The sequence below is a fragment of the Clavelina lepadiformis genome, chromosome 4 (assembly GCF_947623445.1).
Source record: "Clavelina lepadiformis chromosome 4, kaClaLepa1.1, whole genome shotgun sequence".
Classification (NCBI taxonomy): Eukaryota; Metazoa; Chordata; class Ascidiacea; order Aplousobranchia; family Clavelinidae; genus Clavelina; species Clavelina lepadiformis.
The window spans coordinates 8,558,906-8,586,044 of record NC_135243.1 but is presented as its reverse complement, the minus strand read 5'-3'; the positions used below and the strand labels follow the sequence as shown (position 1 = coordinate 8,586,044).

Genomic DNA, 27,139 nt, shown 5'->3' with positions numbered 1-27,139 from the left:
ATTATGGAGTAAAACCCTGATGCTTTAAATTCCCTAACAAGCTCCCATTTTGTCTTAAGGAGGCGTTAAACACCAAAAATTGCCATAAAATCTTTGTTTTATTATACAGTGTATTTAGTAAAAGACTTGTGAGGATTAGGAGATATTATACTGTATTGTTTACGGAGATCGCCTTCATGAAACGTGACATAAAAATGCTGACGAGCTTCTGGTTTTGCAAACCTGCTCAAAGAAGCTAAAGCATTGTGTGTCAAATGATATCCTATTTCCTGCTCATTGTTTTTGTTTTTTGATTGAATCGCGTAGTGTAGTCATTACTTCGTGTTCATTGTTTTAAAGTCGTGACATAATTGTTGTGCCTGCCTATATTACGTGAGTTATTTATTCATTCTTTCTTTTGTGTGCTAAGAAGATGGCTGTAACATAGTTTCAGCAGTGGCAGCTTTATGCTGTAGCTGGTGTGCCAATGTTTTATCCAAATGTATTCGTTCAAAGAAGCTTCAATATAATCAGAATATACAGTTGTCATTTCTGTGCAACCATTGTTGAATTCAATTTGAAGAAGTTCAGTATCAAGTTAGACAACTTTGTTGTCACCTTCAAAAGACAATAATTATTAATTCGTTAAGGTGAACAATTAAGTCTGTGGGTGAGAAAAGCATACAACGACCTTATGAGACTCATATATCATCGAGCGCAATAAACAATTAGATAATCAAACATTGTATTGGAGTGGCTGAACCAGTCAAGTACAACAACCATAAATCAACCATTCCATTACAGACTGATTACTCGAAAAATCCTACACGGGGCTCTCTGAATTTATGCATGTCAATTTAGTATGCTTTTTTGGACTACCATTCCATAAAATGCCATCAAAAAACCACGATTTTAACTTTTTTAACAGAGGCGCAAAATAAACAATAAAATTTTTGGCCTAAAAATCCAATGTTAGCTCCTTTTATGCTAATTTTTAGCCAAATTATGCACGCGATCTGGGACATTGAAACACGCCAACTGCTAGGGTAATTCCGAGGGTAGAAAACATCAACCTTGCTGCCTTCTGATTGGTATAAACATGTTTTTGAAGCCCTACGTAGGACGTGCAACAAAATCATAGAGATCTTAGTTTTAGATCTTTGACTTAAGCACTATTGCTTTCTCTCATTTAGAAACAATTTCGTGCGAAAAGTAACGTTCATCGATAAGTCGATTTAGTTCAAGCTGATGAAGTGCTTTATCCTTGTTAAACTGCACAACATTCGTGTCTTCGTCTCTAGGGCTCCTTATATCGGTATACCTTGTTGTAAACGAATTTTCATAGTGTGTAGATGGGCAATTAGTCCCTCTTTTCTTAGCCTTTGAAGCTGTGGCGCCTGGTCGTTCAGCAAAATTTCCTGTTCTGCCTTTTTAACCACATTTGTCTGCGTCTCTATGGTGTTAACTCTTTTCATGCTCATTGATTCGCTCCACACCTTTTTCTCCAATTTCGGAATCCTGGAAATGAAAATGAAAACATGTAAGCTGGCGTAACTTGGGGTTGTTTATTCTGAGAACAGTATGCGTAAAACCCGGCAGGTTTTTCGAAATGATACGTACTTCATCAAAGCGTAGGCTATTTATCAAACCAATCGGCCTGGAACCAAAGTCCGTTTTTGACGCTATTATTCTTTAATTGCGTAATAAATTTGCTTTCATTCTTAACCCATATTTCAGCAGCCATTGCTATGCCATCTCCCACTTGTATATTTTCACTTGTTGGCTGGATCTTTTCAACGTTATCATCCTCTATTTCCTGAACGTGTTGCTTTGTGCTCGCAGAAGTCCTTGGGCTTTGTGAAGAATCCTGTAATATTTCTTTGGCCTGGTACGTTAGCTGCCAGTTGAGTTGTTTTTTTGCTACATTTTGATCCCTTTCCACTGTAGGCATGGTTAAACACAGCTCAAAAGTTAACCAATCAATCCACCATACGACATATTCTGGCAAAACAATAAGAAACAATGAAGATGTTGATACGGTATCGGTACTTCCTGCTAGGTCTAACTGTGGCGGTCATGATAGTAAATTGTAATAATTCATTCATTGGCATTGTAAAGAATGCAATGGGTGTATCTCTAGCTAGATTCAATTCAATTCAATATTTGAAGTACGTGTATTTTTCGTAGTAATCCGTTTGTCAAACAGTTCCAAATAGATGTGTGACGTAGTGAAGTGTGTTAAGTGGTTTTTTTTGTTTCCCGGTGCAAAATCGATAATTCTTTGTGACAAAGCTTAGATAAAGTACAACATGGACACATGTGTATGTGTCATGGAAAATCTAGCATGGCGCTCGCCCATTGGTCAATACGGCGAGTATAAAATCTAATGTTTGATCTAAATCTCTCTCTTAGCTATTTCTTCTGTTCTGCTGAATTGAACTTATTGCTGAATTATTCGGAATTGGAATCATTACTGAATTCGAGTTATAGCTTTGTTTAAATGTGAAAAGATGGTGTAAATGCTTCTAATTTGATACAACCTATTCGGACAATATAACAATTAGACTTTATGAAGTTGGTGTTGATTTGAAGAAACATCATAGAGACAGCAAACGCAACGGAGTCAAAGACAATTGTCTATAGGAGTCTAACAGTAAGACTAATAGTCTTGTCTTTAAGCCAACCTAAAAGCAAGCCACACCGCCATCCCCACAACTTCCTGCTAGGTCTAACAGAGCTAAACCATCAAAAAGTAAAGCAGATTACCAGTGTTTCTGTGGTAGACTACTCGTTTGTTCGTGTGTGTCAGTACAAGGAAAGTGGATTAGCCAACTACTCATGCTAATCTGCCTAGTAATTAATTTCTGTTAATATAGCCTACTGTGGTGTTCTTATATCCAATATCATCCAAGTCTAACTTCAATTAAAACCTAAATAGCTAAAATCAACGTTTTGTAGAAATCCTTTCTTTAACAATGGGCTGTGTGTCTCATGCCTGGAAAAGCGGCTATGAGCTATTATAAGTAGCTGTTATTTGACGTAACCATGCGATTGTAGTATGTTTGGAAACTGGACAGTAGAAAGCAAAAATCAAAGAAATCTCATAGAGTTAATAGATATAATTTGGTAGAAAGCAGGCGTGTCCTAAACGCTAGCACCAAAAATAGGCTACCCAAAGAAGGCAGTAAAAATATATTAGGAACGATACTTGCAAAATTAAATCAGTCATTGAAAAAAGCTTCTTGAAAGTTATAACATGTTAGTATTTAAAGGAAAGCAGAACCACCATAAAATTGGCATGAAACAAAGTAAGACACAGCACAAAATTTCATTTTAATCTTAGAGCAGTGCCCCGTGCTTCCGGCGCCCCTGGTGATAAATGAAATTATTTCGACTTACGATTGTAAAGGTACTTCTGCCTTCCTTGATGATATCACAGCGGGTGGCAAAACACGTGAGGAACATGATAAAAATTTAGAAAAGTTTTTAAAAGTCGCAGAAGAGCGCAATCTCGCTTTCAACGAATCCAAGTCCGTGTATGGTACAGAATCAGTCAAGGCTGCGTTTCTTCCCAGTGAGCATGAGCTCTCCCGAGCGTTGCCTACTTGTAAACAATTCCAACTCTAAAACCCAACTTGTATTGTTGAACTCTAAAGGCAAGTACGCACATATAAGAACGAGCAAATTTCACGCATACCACTAAAATCAGTGCAGACACGATTCAAAGTAATATGTCTAAGCCAGGTGGAACAATCACCGCGTGGTGCCGCCACACTACCATGAGGTGATAAAAGAAAAAAATGCAAACACAAAAATGCTGAGCATATTTTTAGAATCAAAACTACAGTACATACTGAGCTGTTGGCCGGGTTGTCATGCTCGTTACAAATGCCGTACATCTTGATGAAAGCTTTTGATGCATTTTGCTTTCCCCACTCTTGCAAACGCTTGACATAATGAGCATAGATACACTTGGAATCCTCATGACTTCGTGAATGTTCAATGATTTTTTTAACTTCATTCACAACGATTTCTTAAACTACACGAATGGGAACATGTTGCAAGTAATTAGTAAGGCTTCATAGAACTTAATAAATCAAAACTCGAACTTAATTTTTAATTACGTCAAGTATTAGGTTGTTCACCTGAAGGCGCTGAGAATTTCTCTTGCGATTTTTAGGAGTGACCATACTTTTTGCCCGTCAGCCTTTCGAAGGATCTTTAACTTCAAAAACAGGATTGGAGAAACTATAACCAGAGCAACAAGAAATATATAAATACACTTACTGAGGATAGCTGTAACACATCCGTTTTAATGTTGTCATGGTTTATCCCGGCAAGACAGCATTGCAATATTATGAAAATGACATGGGCAAGTTTTTGAAAAATATAACAACTTTATTAATAACCTACCAGTTTCTGCAAAACATTCGGTGGATTTATCTAGGAAAAGGTCTTCATATCCGGCTGTTTACTTTTATGAATCATACCATCCTGCCTCTCATTACCAAATCATCAAAGGTACTATCTGTTTTGAATGCACAAAACATATGTAAATAAACATGTTTATCTAAACTAGAGCAAATCAGATGTGGAGTTAGTTGCTCAGTATACGAGTCACATGTGAGATTTCAGAAATAACAGACAGCCACAAAATTAAAAAAATTGTTACATATAAAGTAATTTTCACATACATCAGCTTTAATGGGCATGTAAGCTTTACTGAGCTTTCTAATCATAAATGAAACTAAATTCAGTACAAAAAAGTAACTGTTCGCTGCTAAATTAAGGTATATACAAGTGTAGCGGCCTGAGTGGCAAATTTAATACCATTACGTCATTCTTGGAAAAGAGTTTTCCAGTCAATTTAATACCATTACGTCATTCTTGGAAATGAGTTTTCCAGTTAGCAATTGGAGTTTTAAACTTTTAATACCGCCACATCATTCTTGGGAAAGAGTTTTCCAGTTAGTGATTGGAGTTTATGAACTTGCTTTTTCAGAACACTGCAATTATCGTTGGTATATTTGAAAACTTGCTCTGAATAACTTCGTGTGAGAACTCCTTTTAGTACGTTACCAGGTCGTTTCCACGAAACTGTTTCCAGCTTTAACCGAGTGTAATTTGCATTGCAAACGCACTGTTTTTCTCGTTCACACGCTTTGAAATGTTAATGCCTTTTTGTCGTATATTTCCGCCACATCGCACCATGTTTGATAAGCTCGAACTTCTGCGCGAGAAGTGCCCAGACGGAAAGTTATAGAGAGTTGTACGACCGTACTACGGTAGTCATGATGATTGTAATTCAATAGACATCTTATTAGCAGTGGTAATACTATGTTGTTGGTTATGCGTAATATTGAGAAAGTGTACAGCACCTACAATAAAACCCTTTTCTGGTAAACTGTATCTGTTATAATATAATAAGAACTTTCGGCTGACAAGAGGTTAGAGAAATGTAACCGCACGCAACAATAGAGTCAGATAATTAATGCAGCAGGTTAATTAAGTCAAAATAACATAAGTTAAGACCGATAAACTCTGCATCTGCCGCATCAACCTCTGCATTTTAATGACCCCGACGTCTGCTACCTTACCCATCATTATAAAATAAATAAATATTTAGTTGCTTATAAATGTGGCTAATCTATTTAAATATACAACTAACAAATACACAAAACAATGAAAACACATAAAACAAAGGGTTAGAGTTAAACTCACAGTTGGTGTTCAAGTAAATGTGAGTCATCCAGTCATCATCGAAAATTGAGCAGTAAATTCCTTTAATTTTTAACAGTTGCTTTGCATCTGCACCACCGTTTTTGCAGAAGCTAACAGTTTTTAGTTTTGATGTATTATCCAGGGGTGGGCAAACTGCGGCTCGCGAGCCGCATGCGGCACTCCGGCATGTTTTTTGTGGCTCTTCTAGTCGAATCGTAAAATTCTAAAAAAATTGTAAAGGCTACCAAGAGTACCGTTTATGAACGTTTCTGTCTATTTTTTCTTTATTTAGGCCAGCATTTCGTTTATGACGTAACACTAGACATAGAATCCGACATTGTTTTCAGGTATAGATTCTATACTCTATGGCAAAGGTTGTCAAAGTGCGCCTAGCCGACATGTTTTTTATGGGTCTTCTAGCTAAAAAGTAATATCCCAAAATGACTACTAATAATATAATAAACAAATTGACAATCATTACTGATTTTGCGGCTCGCTGGTGTTTATATTTTTCAGCAAGTGACTCTTTCATTGAAAAAGTTTGCCCACCCCTGTATTATACCAATCCTTTATGTTTCTTGTAGAGTTTTCCTCTTGTTGCTACTGCAGTGAAAGGCAAGCCATTATGGCAAAAGACTGCTTTTTGCTCGTAGCGTTGATCCCCAGTGACGAGTTTGTCAGCCTTAAGTTCAATAAGTTCTTCTTTATATCATATTGGAGCTGTACTGATAGTTTGACCAGAATCAGATTACAGGTTGTCGAGTGATGTTGCTAACAAGCAAACATTCCACGGTCATGAAAAAATAACCTTCCTGGCAGAGATAAAACACATATAAATAGCAAATCAGGGACAGCTACTGTAATTATACAAAAAATTAGCATTGCAACAGTCACAGCACGTCAAACATTTTCATAATAAGAAAGAAAGATTTCAAAGGATTGCACATGTGCGCAGCTAAGATACGTACACAAAAATTTAACTGCATCTATGATGCTGTGCATCATACATCTGGTCAATCCAGGCCACTTGACATTACACAGAACAGATCCCACTCGACATGTAGCATGATGTGATCATTATCAACATCCTGTAAGCCCCAAATCCTTTTGCAGTTTTCAACAAACTTTTTTAAAATATCATGATCTTCAACTGCTGCATCTGTTCCATGTATTTTCCATAACTCTTTTGTTTTCTCTTCCAGGTAAGTTTGATAACCAGACCATGATCGCAGAAGATTTTTAAAGCTTTCAAGGTTCATGTCAGCTTCAATGATCATATCATCTTCTCTAACTTTATCAGCACTTGGCAGTAGATCGAAAATAGTTGCATAATGCTCTGAAATATGAAACAAACACGGGTGAAATGTACACTTGTCATATAATTCCTTCACCAAAGTCTTTCCAATTAGCATTAGATTTTCCTGAGACTTTGAGAGTAAAGTAACCGGAGCCATCCTTGGCAAATCATAGGCATGCAGTAACAAGCATCCATTTGGTTTCAACACCCTCCTACATTCGGTTATGAAACTGTCAAAACCAAACCAGTGGGCAGCTTGTCCACTTGCCACCAAATCGACACTTTTGTCTTCTACAGGAAGGTTGTCACTGCTGCCCAATTTGTATGTGATGTTATCGAACATATTTTTTTTGCCAGCCCATTCAATCTGGTTAGGGCTAGTATCCACTCCAATTATATTTTTAAAATGACCAACAAAAATTTCACTTGACTGTCCGCTTCCACATCCAACATCAACCACACATTCAAACAAAGCCCCTCTGTCCTTCATAAACTTAAAAATTCTTTCACCAATAACCGCAGGAGTCTTCGGTCTGTTGTTAGCATATGCAGCAGTTTGCTGACTTGCTTCAAACAGTTTGATCATTGTTAGGCTAGGTCAGTGGTTCCTAAATATTTTATTACAGTTCTTTTTGAAACTATTATGAAATGCTTTAAATCAAATGAAAATATAAAAAATAATATTAAAACAGAAGAAACAACATAAAAGGTATTTAAAAAACTGGTAAGCAGCTTTAACTCTATGCAAAATTGTTACTCAATGATGGATGTATTATGATATAAGACAATGGTAAAATTGGTTATACTATTACTAAAACCTAACGCAAATTTATATTTTTTTCGTTAAAGAATATACCGCCCATGTTCACACAAGAAAATTCAGTTATTAGATCAACCAGATAGTTGTTGTTTAAGGAGCTGTCCAACGCCAAAAACTGCCATAAAAGTATTGTTTGTTTTAGTATACAGCAAATTTACTAAAAAACTTTATTACTCGAAAAATCCTCCACGAGACTCTCTGAAATTTTGCATGTCACTTTAGTATACTTTGAACTAACATTCTATAAAACACCATCATAGAGCCATGATTCAAACGTTTTTAAGAAAGGCACAAAATCGACACTGGTATTTTTGGCCTAAAAAACACATTTTAGCTACTTTCATGGCAATTTCTAACCTAAATCTGCACGCAACATAGGCCATTCAAGCATGCATGATGGTATATTTTTAGTGAAAAAACTCAAATTAGTGTTTACTCTGAACTATAGGAAAATCCTGAATTTAATCATGTTATAGCATTTAACCATGTCCATCTCCATATACATAAATGAAAAAAGTATTGCAGTGCATTTGACCATTTGCTGCAATCAGGGGTGCATCCAAAAATTCTTTAGGCTAAAAGGGAGTCCAAGAATTTTGCAAATGTCCTGCTATATCATATATCTTTAGTTTATTTTAGATCTATACAATTAGCCACAAACTAATCGTAACGCACCAGCAGTTAACACAAAATTTTTCACTAGGCAACATGTTTTCTCTATTGTGTAAAGAAATTCTGATGCTACTCGGACAAGAGAAATTTGTACACATTTTTTTGACACCTGAAATGCTTGCAATTTGAAAGAATCAAACTGGATTGACACGCACGAACCCGAATAATCTTTCACGCGGCACATCCCTAATAAATACTATGTTATAAAATAAATTATAATACTGTATTATAAAGGCATTGCTACAACCACAACGAACAAGCAAAGGATCAGGAATCTTTGACGGGGAATGCCTTGTCTAAAACTTATTTTTCACGTTTTCTATGTTTAATGCAAAATCAATACATGCCATTAACAAGCATATTTCAAATTATTTCAGCTCCTCACCTTAACACGGAATAAACTTACTCTGACATTAAATAACTTAAAGTAATGTGAATAGCATTTTAGATATCTTACCTAATCATTGGCGTTTCTAGTAAACATGTTGTTGATTGTTTGTGAGTATATTTTCGTATTGTTTTGCTATAAAAAAGTTAGCACCTTTTTTCGCTCCCCACAGTCAATGGCGAAAAATAAAATAAATAAATAAATTTACAAGAAATATTTATTTACTGCTAAAGCGCCTGTCAATCGCTAAGCAGACAGCAATGCATAATGCTACACATGTGATTAAATGTCAAAAATGCAATACGGCAAGAATTAAGCTTTTGCTTAAAACTTACCTGTTACCAGTTTGATCATAAATAGGTGTTTGGAAACAAATTTAAACATTTTTTGTAAGGAGCCCAAGCAGAGTTTGACAGTTATCTAAACACCGATTGGCACATTGTGACGTGGCGCACATTTTAACGCCTATAGTTACTTCAAAACGAAAGCAAGAAAGTATGAGTTCGCCTGGGTTAGATTTGAGGATAATCCAACGACTTGTCTGATATGCTGACTCTTGAGAAATGTAGGCCTAGATAATAATTGAACAGTAGAGCAATTATTCTTTAATCCAAAATACAAAGCATTTTAACTACAAAAATAAAACTTTTAACAAATTTTATCCTACAGAAACTTTTTTTGACAAATTGGCAGTTACTGGTTTACCGCCATCGGTACACTACAAGGTTAGGCCTGGCGCAAGCAACAGCAAAACCTTGACTACAGCTAGCAATAAAATTTATTAGTTAAATACACCAACGGTAAGCTAGCCTTGACTAACTTAACACAAAATATTCTTGTTATCAGTGTTGTAATGACTCAAGTCACGTTTAAATAACGTTTTTTAAATGATTTGACTTGACTCAAGTCTCGAAAAGTAACTTAAAGCAAGTCTAAATCTTAGTTGTTAATTTATTGATGATCTGATTTCGTTGCAAACGATCGGTTAAAAGTATAGTCAATGACATAACTTGATTTGACTTGCGTTATGTTTTAACTTAACTTGATCCAATTAGTAATTTGACTCGACTTGACTTAAGTCATCTTCCCAAATGACTTCACTTGACTCGAGTTTTAAACAAACAACTTGGTTACAGCACTGCTTGTTATACACTTTATTACGCTTTAGTTATACCTATTGATCACATGAAACCTTGTATTAAACCATATATACTTACCATATATACTGAGTCATGTCCATTGTTATATTGTAACGTAATAAGAGCCACAAAGTTGGTCATAAATAATTAAGAGACAAATTTGTGTATTTTTGGCATTTAATTTTGGCAATAACTGTTTAACTACTGCACTATTTGGAGTTGCCTCGCTTTAACCATTTTTGATAAATTTTGCCTTGTTTTGACAAGTCATAAAATAAATGCCCTAAAGATCAGACATCCATATACGCTGCTGTAATATGCACAAATAGCAAAACCGTGTTTGCATAGTAAAAATTTTGGCATGCTCAAAGTAGTGCACAGCCAACTGCCTTGACTGACCTTTGTGTCTGTCAATGATTTCTTACACAGGCAGGCGGTAATCTATAATTACTGCCATTTTTGATGAGAAATTGTGCATGGCCAAAACGAAAATTTTGGTTGGTGGTGTACTGAAATCTCAATTTTTCCTTTATTTATTATAAAATGGCCAAAAATAAAAGAGTTTGGAGTGTACATTAATGAAATTTGTCCATGTAGGTGTCCACTTTCCAGTATGACCTTCTCCAATGACAAGTCTTCGAATATTATGACCACTTTTTCCATCTCTTTCATATTTTTGCTCAATTTTTCATGTGAGTTATGAGATATGTAACATGCACAATTGTGCCATGTGTATTCTTGATTCACCTACTGACACTGACTTGAAAGTTGCTGTTTATTGTTTATGAAATAAATGATGCATTCGATTTTTTTGTCATTTTGTGCTTAGCTGTACTGATCCTGGTGTGGTTATACGATACTGTAGCAGCTTCGGTTATTGTGATCATTCCGATATTATAACCAAAATGGTCTGGTTCTGAGGTGGTCATAATAAGAGTCTCTTGTATATATAGCCTTTGATATACATGTATTGAATTAAATATAATTATATGCATGTATTGAAGTATAATATTGCTTTTTATGTAATATTACTGTTTGATAATTTTGTGGTTATTGTTTTCAGAATTTATTAGCAACTTATATCTAACATTTTCTCACCATGTGAAACATGACTGTTTTAAAAATATATATATATAACAATTTTATATAGTCTTAAAGACTTATAAAGAATAAAGCTTCCGCCAAAATGTTGTATAGGGCTCGCAGATTACAATACTGCAAGGTGAGAAAAGTTAAGCTTTGTTTGTGACTTATAATGTAACTGTAGATAGACAGCTTTGAATAAACATCAATGAAAACGTATGGAGAGCTCATTATTTATAAAACGAGTTAATTAGATAAAGCGAAGTGATCAAGTTCTGTTTTCATTTATAATTTTTGTAGGTCATTCTTGCAACATCCTTGTTTTGGTTTATGCTGGATGTATTTTTTCTTTTTAATTTTACCGACTGCAAGTCAGATTGTTCTGATAAAGAAAGTGGAAGTTTCATTGCCAAAAAAGTTTTACCTGCACTGGAAGGGGGTTTGTACATTATTCTTGTTTTATGTGGTTCAAGATTGTTTATAGTTTTCTATAATTACCCATAAGGTAATGAAGTTTGCCGTTAAGTATGTATAGTCAGCAGCTATTTTAAATTAATTTAATTAAACTTTTTTAAGCTATTTTGATTTAACATTGCATATAAAGCCCTGCGTATGAATAAACAATATTAATCGGTCTAGGGCCTAGCCTGTGGACCTAATACTCTGAGTGATGTTGTTAAAAATATCGAAATAAAGAAAAAACTGTGTTTGACGTCAGCTGCATTTTTCGCACATCTGTATTAATCAGCTACTGCTAAAAAAATTTATTAGGCTATATCAAAAACTTAGTGGTGTTGAAATTTTTTTTTTTTAATAAACTTCACACTTAAGTGCAATCTTTAACGTCTTCCTTCGATAAATACGATACGTATAAATCCACGGCCGATCATTTTCAGACGCAGATTTAATATAACTCAGTGCTGAAACTTTGTAAAATTTGTGTGCGTTCAAAATCTGCTGGTGTTAGACAATGTTGGTTTATAGTATAGTAGTAAAACTTTTAACAATTATCTGGTTTTCTGTTACAGAAACAGTTATAATATTAGAATGTGTATAACTAAATTCCCAACTTTCCTCCTGGTTTTATACTTTTTATTGCCTGTTAATTCGTGTGACGTTGTTCCAACAGCTTTGCCTAAATTTGGCTTCACCGCAAATGGCCCTGGTGAGATGGGAAAACCTGTCATTATCCCCAAAGAGAAGGAAAAGGAAAAGCAGGAAAAATTCAAAATTAATCAATTCAATCTTCTTGCGTCTGAGATGATTGCACTTAATCGTAGCTTACCTGATGTCAGGATGGATGGGTATGTAAAGTTTCTGTAACTACATATAAATACTGTACCTTGCTTGTAAATCATAATCATGGCAATAACTCACAATTTTTTTTATCTTAAAAGTATATATAATGTGGAAACAATACATGGACATTTCTTTGTATGGTCCTTTACATATCACAGATCATTTTTTTGGATTTATTCTTTCTATTTATGTATTTTCATTTTATCGCCGTAGGCCATTAGTTATCATTCATGTTTTCAATATGTATACTTCTATTATTTAAATGTAACTGTAAAAGTTTTTTGTGCAATACATTTTTCCGCAGGTGTAAATCGAAAGATTATTTGAAAGATTTGCCAAAAACATCCGTCGTCATTGTTTTTCATAATGAAGCATGGTCAACTTTGTTAAGGACAGTTCATAGCATTATAAATCGTTCACCCCGTCATTTGTTGGAAGAAATTATTTTGGTTGATGATGCCAGCGAAAGAGGTATATTTTTGGTTAAAGTATACAATTGCACGTCCATATCAAGAAGGAGTTATAACAACATATTATTTCGATGTGGTTTTTATGACTTTGATTGAAATTATGTAATTGACCTAAACATTGCATATTTCTAATTCCTGGCATGAAATTAATTTCACATATTGTCCACACAAATGTAAGAATGTTTATCCAACTACCCATAAAAACCAAAAACAAATATATTACATTGTTGTTGGTCTTTCAACAGATTTTCTAGGAAAGCCATTAGAAAATTATGTTCGCAAATTGCCAGTGTTGGTGAGAGTGGTGCGTATGGAAAAGAGATCTGGTTTGATAAGAGCCAGACTAAAGGGTGCAGCCACGTCTACTGGTCAGGTGATTACCTTTCTTGATGCTCATTGTGAATGCACACAAGGCTGGTTGGAACCTCTTCTGCATGAAATTGCAAAAGACAAGTGAGTTTTTTATATTTGAAAGTATTTTTTATTCTTTTAAGGTTTGTTGTTACTGTTCAATAATATTAAAGTATAAGATTTTGCTGTAAATGAAGTTAATGATACTAACAATAGTATTTATTAAGGTTTTCTTGTTTTACTAATCTGTTAATGATACTCCTAGTGGTTTAGTAGCTTCAATTACCAAAATGGCGATAAACTGTCTATTCTATACCAATCGTACTTCATAGAATCAAAATTATGCATTCTTAGAACAACTGTTGTTTGTCCCATCATCGATGTCATCAGTGATGAAACATTTGAATTCATGGTCGGGTCTGACATGACATATGGTGGGTTTAACTGGAAACTTAACTTTCGCTGGTATCCCGTCCCACAGAGAGAAATGGATCGACGAAAAGGTGACAGGACATTACCACTCAGGTAAGGTCCTTTACTTTGTTTGCATTGAAGTAATAACTGAAGATGATATGATTTGTAATTTCACGCAACCTATTCATGACGTCATATCATAGTAGAATAGCCATAGTGACTAGCAAGTGATGTCATTGGCAAGCTTTATTGTTAATGAAATCATCGCTGCTTCCTCTCTGTGACACCAGTTTTTATATATGTAAGCTGTGGATGGAATCTTTAAGATTTTGTCTTAATAGCACTGTGCCACTGTCGTTTCATGCCATGATATTGGCAGTTCACACCCTTGCTGATCATAGTTTCTTGCCTGTTTATTGGTCCTTTAACTTTTACCACATCTTAACTTACAATTTTAATCTTATCCAGTTTCTTTTTTCATACAAATTCGATCAGTGGCTACTGTTGAATTAATTTTGCTCAAACTTATTTTATTTAGAAATATATATATACACTGTACTGTAGCGTGTATACATGAGAATTGGGTATTGTTCAGTTGGCTTATTTCTTGATAAGGCACATAATTTAGACTTGAACAACACCTTGGTTAGCACTTTTAAAATTTTTACCAAACTATCACACAGTATGTCAATTGTAAGAACATAACCCTCTTTAAATTCGAAACATTACACTAAATAAATTGACAAATTGTATACAATTTTTTTAATTTCCTGTAACCAAATGTTGTAGATCTCCAACCATGGCTGGCGGACTTTTTGCAATCGATCGTGACTACTTCACCCGATTGGGCACATATGACGCAGGAATGGATATTTGGGGCGGAGAGAACCTAGAAATGTCGTTTAGGGTAAGTTACTTCAAGTGTAATGTACATACTAGTAAGAAATAAGCTGGCACTCTGTTGAATCGTTTTCCCGTTTACTTAGGTTATAATATATTTGTCTAAGCAAAATACAGTTAACTGGTGGGCATGTTTGTTCAAACATAGTTTAATGAATGTTAAATGAATAAAATTAACCACCGGTACTTGATAATGTTCATAAACTGTCACATTAGCTCTACACAAAATGACATTTATAAATAGCGTTTTGTGTACAAGTTTAGTTGTCCCGGATGTTTGAGTTGTCGTGGTACCTTTGAATTGAGAAGCGTCATTTAATGTTGAGCTATCTTAGCATATTGTACTTCCTTAAAACAACAAAGTGTTCTGTGTGAGAAAGTGTTTGATAAGCACATTGACCTATAGTATATTAACATTTAATATAGTACCATTGTGCACACTCTTCACGGAGAACTATTTTTTAGAACTAAGTAAAAGTAGCCCAATGTTTAGTGTACTGTTAACACCGCACATGGGCCAATATAATGTGCCCACTGCCCACATATGCCTACATTTACTGATGTTCAAAGTTATTATCTAAGTTGTCCAACATATAATTTAAGTCTATGCAGGTCTGAAGGACGTACATCATTTGTACAATATATTATATATATATCTACTTTTGGGCTACTTTCAACAGCTGTAGTTTAGGTATTTGTAGCTTCTGAGGAAACCTTTTTTATTGTTCAATGGTTAAGTTAGTTTTACTCTAAAAATAGCATTCTTTTTTACAGATCACTGCACACGGTAAAATCTAACTCTGGATTTTAACAGTTCAAATTGTACATTGTCTTTTCTGATAATTTTGTTTCAGTATATATATTTTTGACATTTTGTAGGCTTAACTTAGACTTACCTTTTTACTAAAAAAGTGTTAATACAAGTTTACTTATAAATACCACTCTGACTATGACGGTGATAATAGTAATTAGTAACTACAACTGGAGTGCTTCTTATTGTCTCATCACAAAACAGTTGTCCAAATTAGTTCCATTCTTTGGTTGGTTTTATGCTGTGGTGGTACAGTTTTCAATTTGTGAAGTATGTACACTTGTACAGAATTTCAGACTGAATTTTTCTTTGGTTTGTCCAACTACTAATTTTGTTGGGCTTTTAGTCTGATGTCCAACATGTGTAACCATTTAAAAGAATTACGCTAGAAGTTTTGGAAAACTTATTTCTATTATGTGAATGATGTTCAGGAAATTATACTGATCGCTACATGCGGACTACACTTTGCATTGAGTAAAGAGAAACCATGGACAGATATAAATGTTAATATAAGTTTGCATGCCTTAACCTCTTTTACATGTTCAGAAGTATTTCTGTGGTTTACAACCGTATCATTTATAATTCATTCTGCAAACTACTTTTTTTGGATTTTGTTCACTAATGGAAGACATTAGGCATATAAGGTTTTCATACAGTTGTGTGTTCTGATAAGCGATATATTTTTTAGATTTGGCAGTGTGGAGGTACATTGTTAATTGTAACCTGCTCACATGTGGGTCATGTATTTCGAAAAGCAACACCGTATACTTTTCCTGGTGGTACTGGTCAAATTATTAATAAAAATAACCGGCGATTGGCTGAGGTCTGGATGGATTCTTTCAAGAATTTCTTTTATATTATCACACCAGGTAAATGTAAATAAGTAATGTAGGACTTCAAATTTTATATTAGATTCTGGTTCTATTTAATAGAAGTATATACTGCTCATTTCATAAAATTATATATTTGTAGTGTTTCATGGTATTAAAAACAAAACATATATGTTTAATTATATTCAAATTTGGAAACAATCAGTATATCCAGATTCTAGAAGACAGCACTGACATTTATTTACTACATAATTATCTTTAAGTTTTCCGATTCAATTTTCCCAGCTTTAAAGAAACAAAAATCCTCATTATTAAAGTACTCGTTAAAGAAATTAAATTATCAATCTGCTAATGACTTCGACCGTAATCAGTGAGCTATTTCGTAGAACAGAAGTTCTTAACCTGTGGTCCATGAACCTCTAAGGCAGGGGTGGGCAAATATTTTTTCCATGGGGCCACATAAGAAGCAGATATATTGTGGAGGGCCGAGTCTAAAGGCTGAACTCAATTCTGCATAATATTAATTGTATTTCCTAATAAAAAGCAATAAATAGCATCGTTTTGACAAGCTGGTAAGAGTAGGCTATATATATGATATAATTAAGCAATGTAAAAGTGAAGTTGCCTGTTATTTATTCAATGAAATTTCCCAGAGCAACGGTAAACAAAATAAGAACACTTTTTTAAGAACACATCATATATGGGTTAACATTTTCAGTCACATTCACTGCAAAACACATTTTGGGTTTAAAATACTGTTTGAAAGAGTTCGAAACGTGTCATAATGCCGTCTCAAATTATAGTCCTTAAGCACGGCGATCTGCTCCTCGCAAACTAAACACACAGCTTTACCTTTGACTTCAGTAAATAAATACTTAGCAGTCCATTTGTTGAAAACCCTGCATTCAGCGTCTACCTTTCTTTTTTAGTGTGAGTGGACTTTTTTAAAAAGTCGTCTTGAGACGTGCACAACTGACAACGATAAAATCATAAATACGTCTTGGTTATTGGGTATTGTTTTCAAGGCTAGGTATTGGGTCCTTATGTACGTGAATAAAAAGAACTTCAAAATAAAAGCAATGCAGCTTTAGTTCATGCATAAGGTATAATCAGAAAATATCTTTATTTTATCATTTCCAATTACCGCAACCTTACAAGGGCCGGTCAGAGTCAACCAAAAGGATGTGTGTGGCCCGCGGGCCGTACAATGCCCAGGTCTGCTCTAAGGGGTCTGAGAAGATGGTTTACTTTAAGGGGTCCATCAAACCAAATCCAATTATTATTACAAAAATCCATTTATTTTTATCTGTCCATAAGGTCGTTATTCCACTAGATCAGACCACAGTAGTCAGACATGAACCTAGGGAAGTACAATACAGAATAATTGACTATTCAAGAATAACATAAAAGTTAAAAATATTAAGCAGCAGTGCTTTTGTTTTGAATTTGCAATAGACTCACAAAATGATTTTGGTTCAAGCAAGTTTACAATTGGCAAATTGACATAACACACGGTTTAATTCATGACGATTAATGCACCTACCACATAGTATTGGAATATGAAACAATAATCGACAACAACATCTACTGCATGTGCCAATGAAAACCTTCAGTCATAAAACAAAACCGGTTCCTAAGATTCGGGAAAAATACAAAAATTAGATTCAAATCTTTTGAGATTCCGTCCTTTAGGATACGTCATTCTTGTGCATCCCTACATGCACCTCGGCCTAGTGTGGACAATTGTTTTGCCTTTGTGATGTAATAATACACAATGACTACACTAGTAAACATGTTAAAGTAAACGGGCGGAGCGCGTACTGCTTGCTGTTAGCTCCTATTTTCTATTTCTTTTCTAATTCGCTTCTGGTTTTCTGCTGTTCTATAGTTTAGTTTGTTGTGCATTGGGTCGATCTTGTTTTGTTTGCCATCTTTTCGACTACCACCACGTTGATTAAAACCTAATTTCGACTTTTACAATGTGTTTCTCTTTTAAAAAATATAATAGGGGTCCGTGACCCCAAAAGGTTAAGAAACACTGTTCTAGAATACGTTCATTACCCATGTATCTGCCCAGTTGTTCGTGTTCCCATGTCTTATTAGGTTTTTATTGGTGGCTGCAATGTAATTATCTGCTTATGAAAGCGTATTATTAGTGCGATTGCCAAAGGCCATTGAAAACAGTAGTGATATACTAGGTAGGAGTTTACCATTTTAAACACTGCTGAAATATTACTATCTTGTTGCATTCATAATTTACTGCTTTCAATTAAATGCTTTTGAAGCTCAAAGTACTGTGTATAGTTACATTGGAAATTACTACATTGTAACTTCTATACTCAGGTGTTTTAAAACAAGAATATGGAGATATATCTGAAAGACAAAAACTTCGAGAGCGTTTACAATGCAAATCATTCAAATGGTATTTGGAAAACATTTACCCAGACTCGCAAATACCTGGAAGCTATCTTTCACTGGGAGAGGTAAAATGATTGTTTATTTTGTTGGAGTACTAAACACAATACTAACTTTGCTGAGGAGACAAACACTTCATCAATAACAGAATAATATCTTCACTGTAGTTTGTTCAAAACAACCTGAAAAGATTCATCAAAAGAATAAATTCACCTGCTTTTTTTGAAGTTTGCTGAATAGGCTGTTGGTCTTATTACACTCACCAATAACCTTGTTTCAAGTATTTAATTTTGCTTGAATGATATGATGTCATTCCTTTGTTGAAATTAATATGGGTGTCCTTAACTAAATCCCCAAAACGAAAGAGTACTGAAAATTCCATGGTATTCTATAAGTATTTTACTCTTGCCTTATCTTTACAGGTAAGAAACCAAGAGTCTGGCGTATGCTTAGACACGATGGGCCGCAAAGAAAATGACAAGGTTGGAATTTTCAGCTGCCATGGAATGGGTGGTAATCAGGTGTGCACAAGTAGTTTGACTTCGTTTTACAAGTTACTTGAGAGATGGATTATTATCGGTTATTCCAATATACAGTCATGGTCAACACTTTGGATTTGTGGCTGTTGGAGTATGCTGTTTAGATGTTAAATATTGTCTGAGCAAGTATATAAAATATTATGGTTTAACTCTGTTGTTAGTCTATATAATGTAATCAGTGTTGATCATATTTCATTTACTGTACTTGTGTTAATTGTTGCTTTGTACAAATATGTAAAATGATACTTCCAACCATTTTCAATATATCTTTATGATATAAGTTTGGCGAACTAAATACATTAGGCATTAACAAATTTCCATACGCAAATGTTTACTAGCTGCCATAAAATTGCACGTAATTGTTATCCTTGGTATAGATTATAGAACAAATCTATACAGTTGTGTGTCAAATGTGAGGTATGTCATTACTACTGCTCTGTTTTTAAATGGTATTGTTGCATAAGTTTTGCCGTCTTGGTATCTTTAAAGCTGTACAATTTCTAACCCAAAGCTTTTGGTGAAAGGTATGGGCTTTTACTGGAAATAAGGAAATTCGCTGTGATGACATTTGTTTGGATGTTACCAAGCACGGAGGACCTGTGATGATGATCAAATGTCATCACATGAAAGGCAATCAATTGTGGGAATATGACAGCGATGTGAGTTTCAAACTACATCTATTTGTGCAGTTTTGTGGTGTGTGTTATAACCTCTTTATACACACATTTTTTCAAATTTTATCAAAATACATGCATGTTATTTGTGGTATAGGAATTTTTGTCCTCAGACTGAATCTTTGCACAACTTGGCGTAATCCTTACTGCTCTTGTCTAAATTAGTAAAGTTGTCTTTGTGCATATTGTTATGGTTGCTTTGTTTATTATTTTTTTGTAATCTTTTTTAATTCGGAACCATTTATTCGGTTTATTGGGCAGAAACGAACATTGTGAATACTTTGCCTAAAGTTACGTATTACAAAGAATGTATGCATTGACAAATATAGAAGTTCAGCAAAAAGAAGTATCTTAGATAGATATGCACCATAAATAGTATTTTGCCTGTGAAGGCAATTGCTTATTTACTTGGAATTTTAGCTGCTGTTTCAAGGACTACATTTTGAACTTAAAGCAATTATTTGTTCTTACTAACAGTTTGAAAGGCATTTACTCTTCAATGTTTCTGCAGACTCACCTTCTTAAACATACCAATACACAACAGTGTATGGATCGTCCCAAGGATAGTTCCTCACAACTTCCCACCCTGAATGATTGCGATAGTAATAAAGCTTCTCAAAAGTGGCTTTTAAAGAGTATGGACGTACCTGGGACAAGATAGTGCTTTTCTCTGCTTATTTCAGTGTTTTTCCTTTGCTTTTTATGCGTGTACAACACAACTACAGTGTACCACACCAAATGAGGACTAATGTAAAACGATTGTATGGTTTGATTAGTTTATTTCTTGTAATTCTTAAGGAATCGCACGTGCAGTATAAAATTAAAACTTTTCGATGTTAGTAACATGCAGTATTTTTTAAATGTTTATAAGTTTGTCTTGTAAAGCGGAAACGGTCTTTAACGTGTTTTTGAAGGAATTAGTGGATTTTGTAATAACTTCATCAAAGCAAAGCGTTTCTTGGTAGTAGTTAGCAGGAATGATGTCTTATTTCAAAGCATTAAAAAATATAAATTTTGCTAATGTGATTTCTTTGTAATGTATTGAATTAATTCTACCCAATGCGTGTTGGTAGCACTTGGCTGGAAAGTTTTCCTTTGTTGTGTTTTACAAATTCTGCAAACATATTTTCAGTTTTATTTATTGTAAATTTATGTCTGATGAGAAAGCGCAACAATTTTAGTTTAACTTTGTTACAAACTGCTTGTAGTATCGTGACCACATTAATTTGTTGGAAGTTTTATGCCTTGACATTTTTTCCTGGTATTGAATTTTGGCATAGTAAGAGGCTAGCTTTCGTGGTTAAAACGTTACCGTGTTGAACAGCATTAGTTGCATTCCTTTTTCTATCATAAAACATAGATCCTTATGAATCTTAAGCATTTTCTATGTCTTTTAGCTTAGTGTCTAACAGTTGATGCGATTCATCTATTAATGCGAAATAGTCGTAGCATTTATTAATTATAGGGTTGGGTATGTCTGGGCGAAAATTGGTGGCGTAAACTTGGCCTTTTGTGAAAGCGATTGTTGCCGATTGGAATGCATTTTTTATTGTAATTGACGTTGTCCCCCACATACTGAATCCATTGATAAATGAAGCATCTTGCACTCTTTGTATTAGTGAATAAAGTACCGTTACGTATTTCTTGATTTATTATGGTCATTGGTCAATTTCCAATCAGTTGAACTGCAAAAAGGTTTATTGGAGAAAGAGAATTACGATTGTATTAACTGTCATTATAATTCCACACCCTCCTGTTTGTTATCGCTTAACAGGTTATTCTCAAATTATAGTCCGTAAATACGGTAATATTACTTACTTACTTACTTACTTACTTTTCAAGGTAAATATGTATACGTATATATGTAGGTTAAAGCAGTTGGTAGAAAATTGTACGATATTGATATCAGCGCCGGATTTACAAACTGGCGTGCCCTGGGGGCCTTACCTTGGTGGATCCCGTTAATTAATTAACTTAATAAACTCCAACACCTCTTTGTAGGTCTAATTAGTGTAGCCAACTGCTGTTATTGTTCAGTCGATAAAGAATTGCGCAACTAGGTTATACTTAAAATGACAGCATCAGTGTGAAAATAATAAAATACCGGTAACCATCGTTGTAACATTGCGTTAGCAAGTAAAACTGTGTATAGTTTAGTAGCGTGCAGTGGCGTACTTGGGGCTGTGTAGAGTGGAGCCAAAAAGCTTTAAAAATTGGTTTCAAGTTTTCCGAGCTTGTCATACCTCGCCCAAAATGTGCGAAACGCAAAAGTTTCGTGTTTTTGCGCATCAAATACCACTTTGAAATGCCGTAAACGAAATGTCTTTCATATCTATGTGGACAATACAGCAGCCCAATTATGGTTTTCACTTTTGAGACGCCGTGTACAACTTGTAAGGCCCTATACATCGATTTTAAAACGCGGTAAACCCGTGGCGTTTTTACTTTTTTCTGTGCATGTTGTAGCTGATACGTAGTCGCAAACAAGGAAATGCAATAAACGAAAAAGATTGAAAACGTAAAAATGTCTATGGTTTAAAACCGTTAGGTTCATGAGGGAGTACGTATGGCCCAATGCCCCTCCCACTAACTACGCTAGTGTTAGCATAAAATAGTATTTATGAGTATACAGTAAATGACGGATTCTCTGAAAATGTTTTAAGATTTTGACGTTTTTCTGAAAGACATTTTTACCCCCGCCAATCTGCTGAAATAGATTTGTGTCCAAAATAATTAGAAAAGATACAATTCAATAGCAGGCTACACCACTATTATATCAATGAAATTTTACTGCTTTCTTGACCACTTGAATTTTAACGAAAAATCTGGGCATAACTTTGAACAAAGTTTGTATTATGTAGGGATCATAACAGTACTCACTTCACAATGAGTTTTGTAACACCATTACCTTTCAACATCTACTTTGGACAACATAGATAACCTTATTTCGCTTTTACTGCTCGATGAAACAGTGACCAACTGTGTATCAGCAACTGCAATGCTAAACTTGCATGGAAGTAGGCTGTTTAAAAACTTTCTCTTGATGCTTGGTAACCAGAACGTAAAGCAACCTGTAATGTTTTACGACCATCCAATTATGTTCTTGACGTTGGTCATTGCTTTATAACAATGCTGTCTGGAGGTTTCATATCATAGCATCATACTTAACCCTATTTCACTATGTTATGGCTTCTCCTGCACACAGTCACAGCAAAACGTGGTGTACAGTTGCATTTTTTTGCTGTAGAAACTTGACATTTGGTGACTTTTCCTAAAAAATGTTCAGCTATCTGTCCATGTTTGTTTTATAAAGTTGGATTATGTAATTTTTGAGATATTGTCATATTTTCATAAATTTGCTCTCTCTCCGCATTGAAGCGAATCGTTTTCGTTTACTCATCTACGCACCACTAACTCGACTAACTATTCTCTTCTCGCGGTCAGCTGGTTTTCTGCACAGCGGGGGCGCGGCGTAACAAGAAAAACTTCTACAAATGTACCACTTGTAGAAATACTTAATTTACACTAAATGCACTTTCTTTAATTTTACAATTATGATGTGTACCGGAAGCCAGATGTTTTTGCTACTAACCTGTAAAAATCCGATCAGTTTACGACGTATAGTTTTCGAGTAATTAACGATTGAAAATTTGTGTGCAATGTCGGCCACACCTAGTTAAAATAGTAAAGTCGCGAGCCCGGTTTGGATAGGGTATACAGTATCGCATTAGTTATTGTAGCAATATAGCAGCTGAGGAGTCGCAAAAGAAAAAAGCAATGAACAAAAAGACGTGGAAACACCGATAATCCCAAAAAATTGAGTCCGTTATAGAGAAGCTGTGATGGTCCCCTTCGGTAAATACGTTAGTCTTAGCATTATTTTTGGGTCATCAACGCGTGCAGCCGGTTTCAATTAGTTTTAGTTTAAAAAAGTAACATTTTCCAGTGCAGTTTAAAACTATTTAAACGAAATAAACACGTAATGCAATTTCAATGCTAGGAAAATTAAAGGTTAAACTTAGGCAAACATTTTAATTTTTTTGCAATATACATCAGTTTATTTTTGCTCATTTGTGACCCAATGTAGCTGGCCAAAAATATGGTGGAGTCCCCAAAGTGATGGGGCACTCTGGTCCTGGTCCCTCCTAAATCTGGTCCTGATTTATACAGTTATTATGGTTCTAGGTCGATTCAACCCACGCACACTTCAACCCCGGACAATTTAACCCAGGACCATTCAACCCACAGACGATTCAACCCATTGACTATTCAACCCACGGACGATTCAACCCATAGGCGATTCAACCCACGGACGATTCAACCCATGGACAATTCAGCCCACAAGCGATTCGACCCACGCACCTCTCAACCGAGGTTGATTTCACCCACGGACGATTCCAATCAAGGTCGAGTCAACCCATGGATATTTCAAACCACAAACCTTTCAGCCCCGGACGATTCAACCCACGGACGATTTAACCCAGGAATATTCAACCCAGAATGATTCAACCCACGGACAAAGATTCAACCAATAACGGTTGTTAGGCCCATTAAATTGCCTTATTACCGAAGTTGCCTAAAGACCTCGGCCCATGAGTACCTTCTGACGCCCCTGTCTTCACTACCGTGACACAATACGGTGGCCACCCATTACATCTAGGATAGCCTCGCAATACTAGACTATGCAATGCCAATACAGCAATATAATACACCTATACCACTGTCTACAACTCCACACTGCCACAAGAATACTCTGTTCGTTAGTCAGTTCGCGGGTTGAACCGTGCGTGAGTTGAACCGGCCGTGGGTTCAAAGGCCCACGGGTTGAACCGTTCATGGATTGAAAGGCCCGTGGGTTGAATCGTCCACTTGGGTTGAAACGGCCGTGGGTTGAAAGGTCAGTAAGCTGAATCGTCCGCGTGGATTGAACCGTCCGTGGGTTGAAAGGTCAGTGGGTTGAATCGTCCGACCACCAGTTATTATATAACAGAGTACAACTACAAAGAATTTTAATCAATTAATCCTAGCTTAGAAAGTTGAAGTTAGTGATACAGTAACGACTAAAGAAATGTCACGTAAAGCTCGCATGTCACTGATGTTAGAAGTGATTAAATAAACTTGGTAAAGGAATTGCAACGATAACTGGAAGTTTCGTGGCAAGCTATAAATTAATTTCTAAAATAGCTTTGTTTGGATAGTGTAATACATTACAGAAAGCGATTTTACACAATTACCCCCACATCAATATAAATATATGTTAGTCCTTTGAATTAATTTTAACCTATGACCTTTTACGACCGCAATAACTCAAGCATGTAAAATGAACAAGCATTGGAACAAGAGTGACAATTTTTTTCATTAATGATGTGGTTAAAATACCTATGTAGAGTCTTTACAGTGTACGTAGACGCTTAAGCTTTACACTTTCAAATTTAAAAGTTTAAAAAATTTATAAATATGTTCCACCAACGATATGGTGAACTGTATCGTTCGATCATTCATCAACCCATTTTCGCGCGGTTTCTCTTGAACGCATTAACTTGAGTATCAATCGAATCGATGTGAATATCTATTTAAGGTTTTTACCCAGTTTTAATAATCGCCATATTGCGTGGCCGAACAACAACTAAAGCTCAAACCCAGAGGTGATCAGGTGAGTGTCTGAGTGAGGTTGTAGTAGTAGCTAGGATAGGCCTAGTTGGGCATGGTACCATAAACATTATCCTGGAAATGTAGAAAGTCTTTGCACGACTTAAACTTAAACGAGCCCCAATTACGGTACCTATGCCCAGAGGTGGACAGTACTGCGGTACGAGACCTATACTACCGAATTACTGTACTTTTTCTGTACTGTACCGAATTACTGTACTGTACTTTTTCGGTACCGATGCCGGTACCGTCGGTACTTTTAATCCCTGTACCGAATTAATTTTTTTAAGAATTATAAGTCGGTCTCGGTACTCGATACTTTTAAAATGATTAGTTGAAGATTTTGCGAAGCTGGTTTTTTAAAACTTCATTTTGGTTTACACTTGGTGCCAATTTCAACGCTTTTTGTTATTTTCTAATCTAAAAATGTCCAATAAAGTTGCAAAAAGTGAGTTCACATATTCTTTGACGTGAACTAACCTTTGTCGGGGTTATAATATCGGCAAAAACTGCATTTGCAACAAGATACGCTGTACAAAAAGTACCGGTATGGAGTACCAGCAAAGTACCGAACTGCTTTTCTGAAATAGTATCAAATACCGGAACCGTCCGTACATTTTTTCCATGTAGGCCTTCCGTTACCGTCAATACTTTCAAACTACCAACTGCCCACCTCTGCCTAGGCCTAGTACCGGTAACCATTCTGCCATTATGCAGGTTATGTGCAAATTTCGTTTATTATTTGTTTTTTAGCCTATGTTTTATAGGCCTATTACCCTAATTTAAAGTTTTTCAACAGAACCACTGAACAGTGTGTCAAATAGGCCACGGGATGCATTATTGAACCTACCCTCGCAGCCTACGCTCAAACCACTCTGCTACCGATGCTTTTGCTCCAATTTATACTGAAAAATCAGTGTTTTAAACTGATATCTCAAAACAGAACGGGAAACACTGATTTTTTCCCCATTTTTATCGTATGGGGCCGATTTCACCTTGCCTACTTAAATGCTCGTCAGCCTTGGGTCGCAGTGCACACCGGAATTGCATCTGCACACTTGATATCTTGGCGAAAACTGCCATACTCTGCAGTCCGGACTATAGGCCTAGATGACTAGCATAAACGCTAAACTGCAGAGTAGCTATGGCTATGGCAGGAGCACACCAGAGATTTTGAAGTCGAAACGGTAGAAGAAGCAAGAGAAGAAGAGCAGTCTTTTCCTAAACAAATTAGACGCTAATGGTATGTCGGCTCAGTAACCGAACAATTCACTGGCCTCGCAACAAATGTGGTTTGTGTTCCGTGTTTGATAGGCTACGAAGTGGTGCCATGCCGTGTTAATGCCCTTGGGCATTAGCGACACTTGCTCCTGTTCAGTGGATTCGGTGGCCAGTTCTAACTTTGGGCAATACCACAATGCTATATAAAGAACCAAAAAAATTAAAAAGTCTGACAAACAGAACTTGCACAAAGGCTTGCTCGGTAATCGGGGCTCGGGTGATGAGGAATTATTGCCGGGTATAAGTCGTGCAATGACTTTCCATAGTCCGAGGATAAAGATTTTCGTACCATTGCATACCATTTTTGTGTATGTTTTTCATTATAAATGGCCTTGCCTTCCAATAACACCAGACGTACTTTGGCCACAAGTCACGGCGCACACTGGCTGCTTCCTTGCACACTAGAA

At 35.6% G+C, this 27,139-nt stretch overlaps 2 protein-coding genes across 13 annotated transcripts; one reads left to right on the top strand and one right to left on the bottom strand.

Annotated features, from left to right (window-relative positions):
* Positions 1–464: 464 nt before the first annotated feature.
* LOC143451654 (uncharacterized) lies at positions 465–7,645 on the bottom strand. Of its 12 annotated transcripts, none has more exons than XR_013114898.1 (8): positions 6,182–7,645; positions 5,701–5,923; positions 4,393–4,507; positions 4,125–4,227; positions 3,834–4,018; positions 3,379–3,629; positions 1,600–1,980; positions 465–1,497 (listed from the first exon to the last, which is right to left on the bottom strand). XR_013114898.1 is itself a non-coding variant. In XM_076952356.1 (7 exons), exons 6-7 carry the CDS (start codon positions 1,928–1,930, stop codon positions 1,441–1,443), a joined length of 282 nt encoding a protein of 93 aa, XP_076808471.1. In that variant the 5' UTR covers positions 1,931–1,980; positions 3,379–3,629; positions 3,834–4,018; positions 4,125–4,227; positions 4,393–4,507; positions 5,701–6,716; the 3' UTR covers positions 465–1,440. The 12 variants fall into 12 exon arrangements, 3 of the variants coding, with proteins under 3 accessions (XP_076808471.1, XP_076808469.1, XP_076808470.1); XR_013114896.1 differs by having other exon boundaries at positions 5,701–6,512; positions 6,669–7,645; XR_013114897.1 differs by having other exon boundaries at positions 5,701–6,508; positions 6,669–7,645.
* A 3,419-nt stretch (positions 7,646–11,064) lies between these two features.
* On the top strand, positions 11,065–21,442 carry LOC143451587 (polypeptide N-acetylgalactosaminyltransferase 1-like). The gene is made up of 12 exons (XM_076952284.1): positions 11,065–11,238; positions 11,400–11,538; positions 12,229–12,403; positions 12,703–12,869; positions 13,114–13,321; positions 13,574–13,744; positions 14,423–14,540; positions 16,033–16,213; positions 18,518–18,657; positions 19,012–19,110; positions 19,653–19,787; positions 20,314–21,442. The coding sequence occupies exons 1-12, from the start codon at positions 11,203–11,205 to the stop codon at positions 20,461–20,463; spliced, it is 1,719 nt and encodes a 572-aa protein (XP_076808399.1). The 5' UTR covers positions 11,065–11,202; the 3' UTR covers positions 20,464–21,442.
* The last annotated feature ends 5,697 nt before the right edge of the window (positions 21,443–27,139 follow it).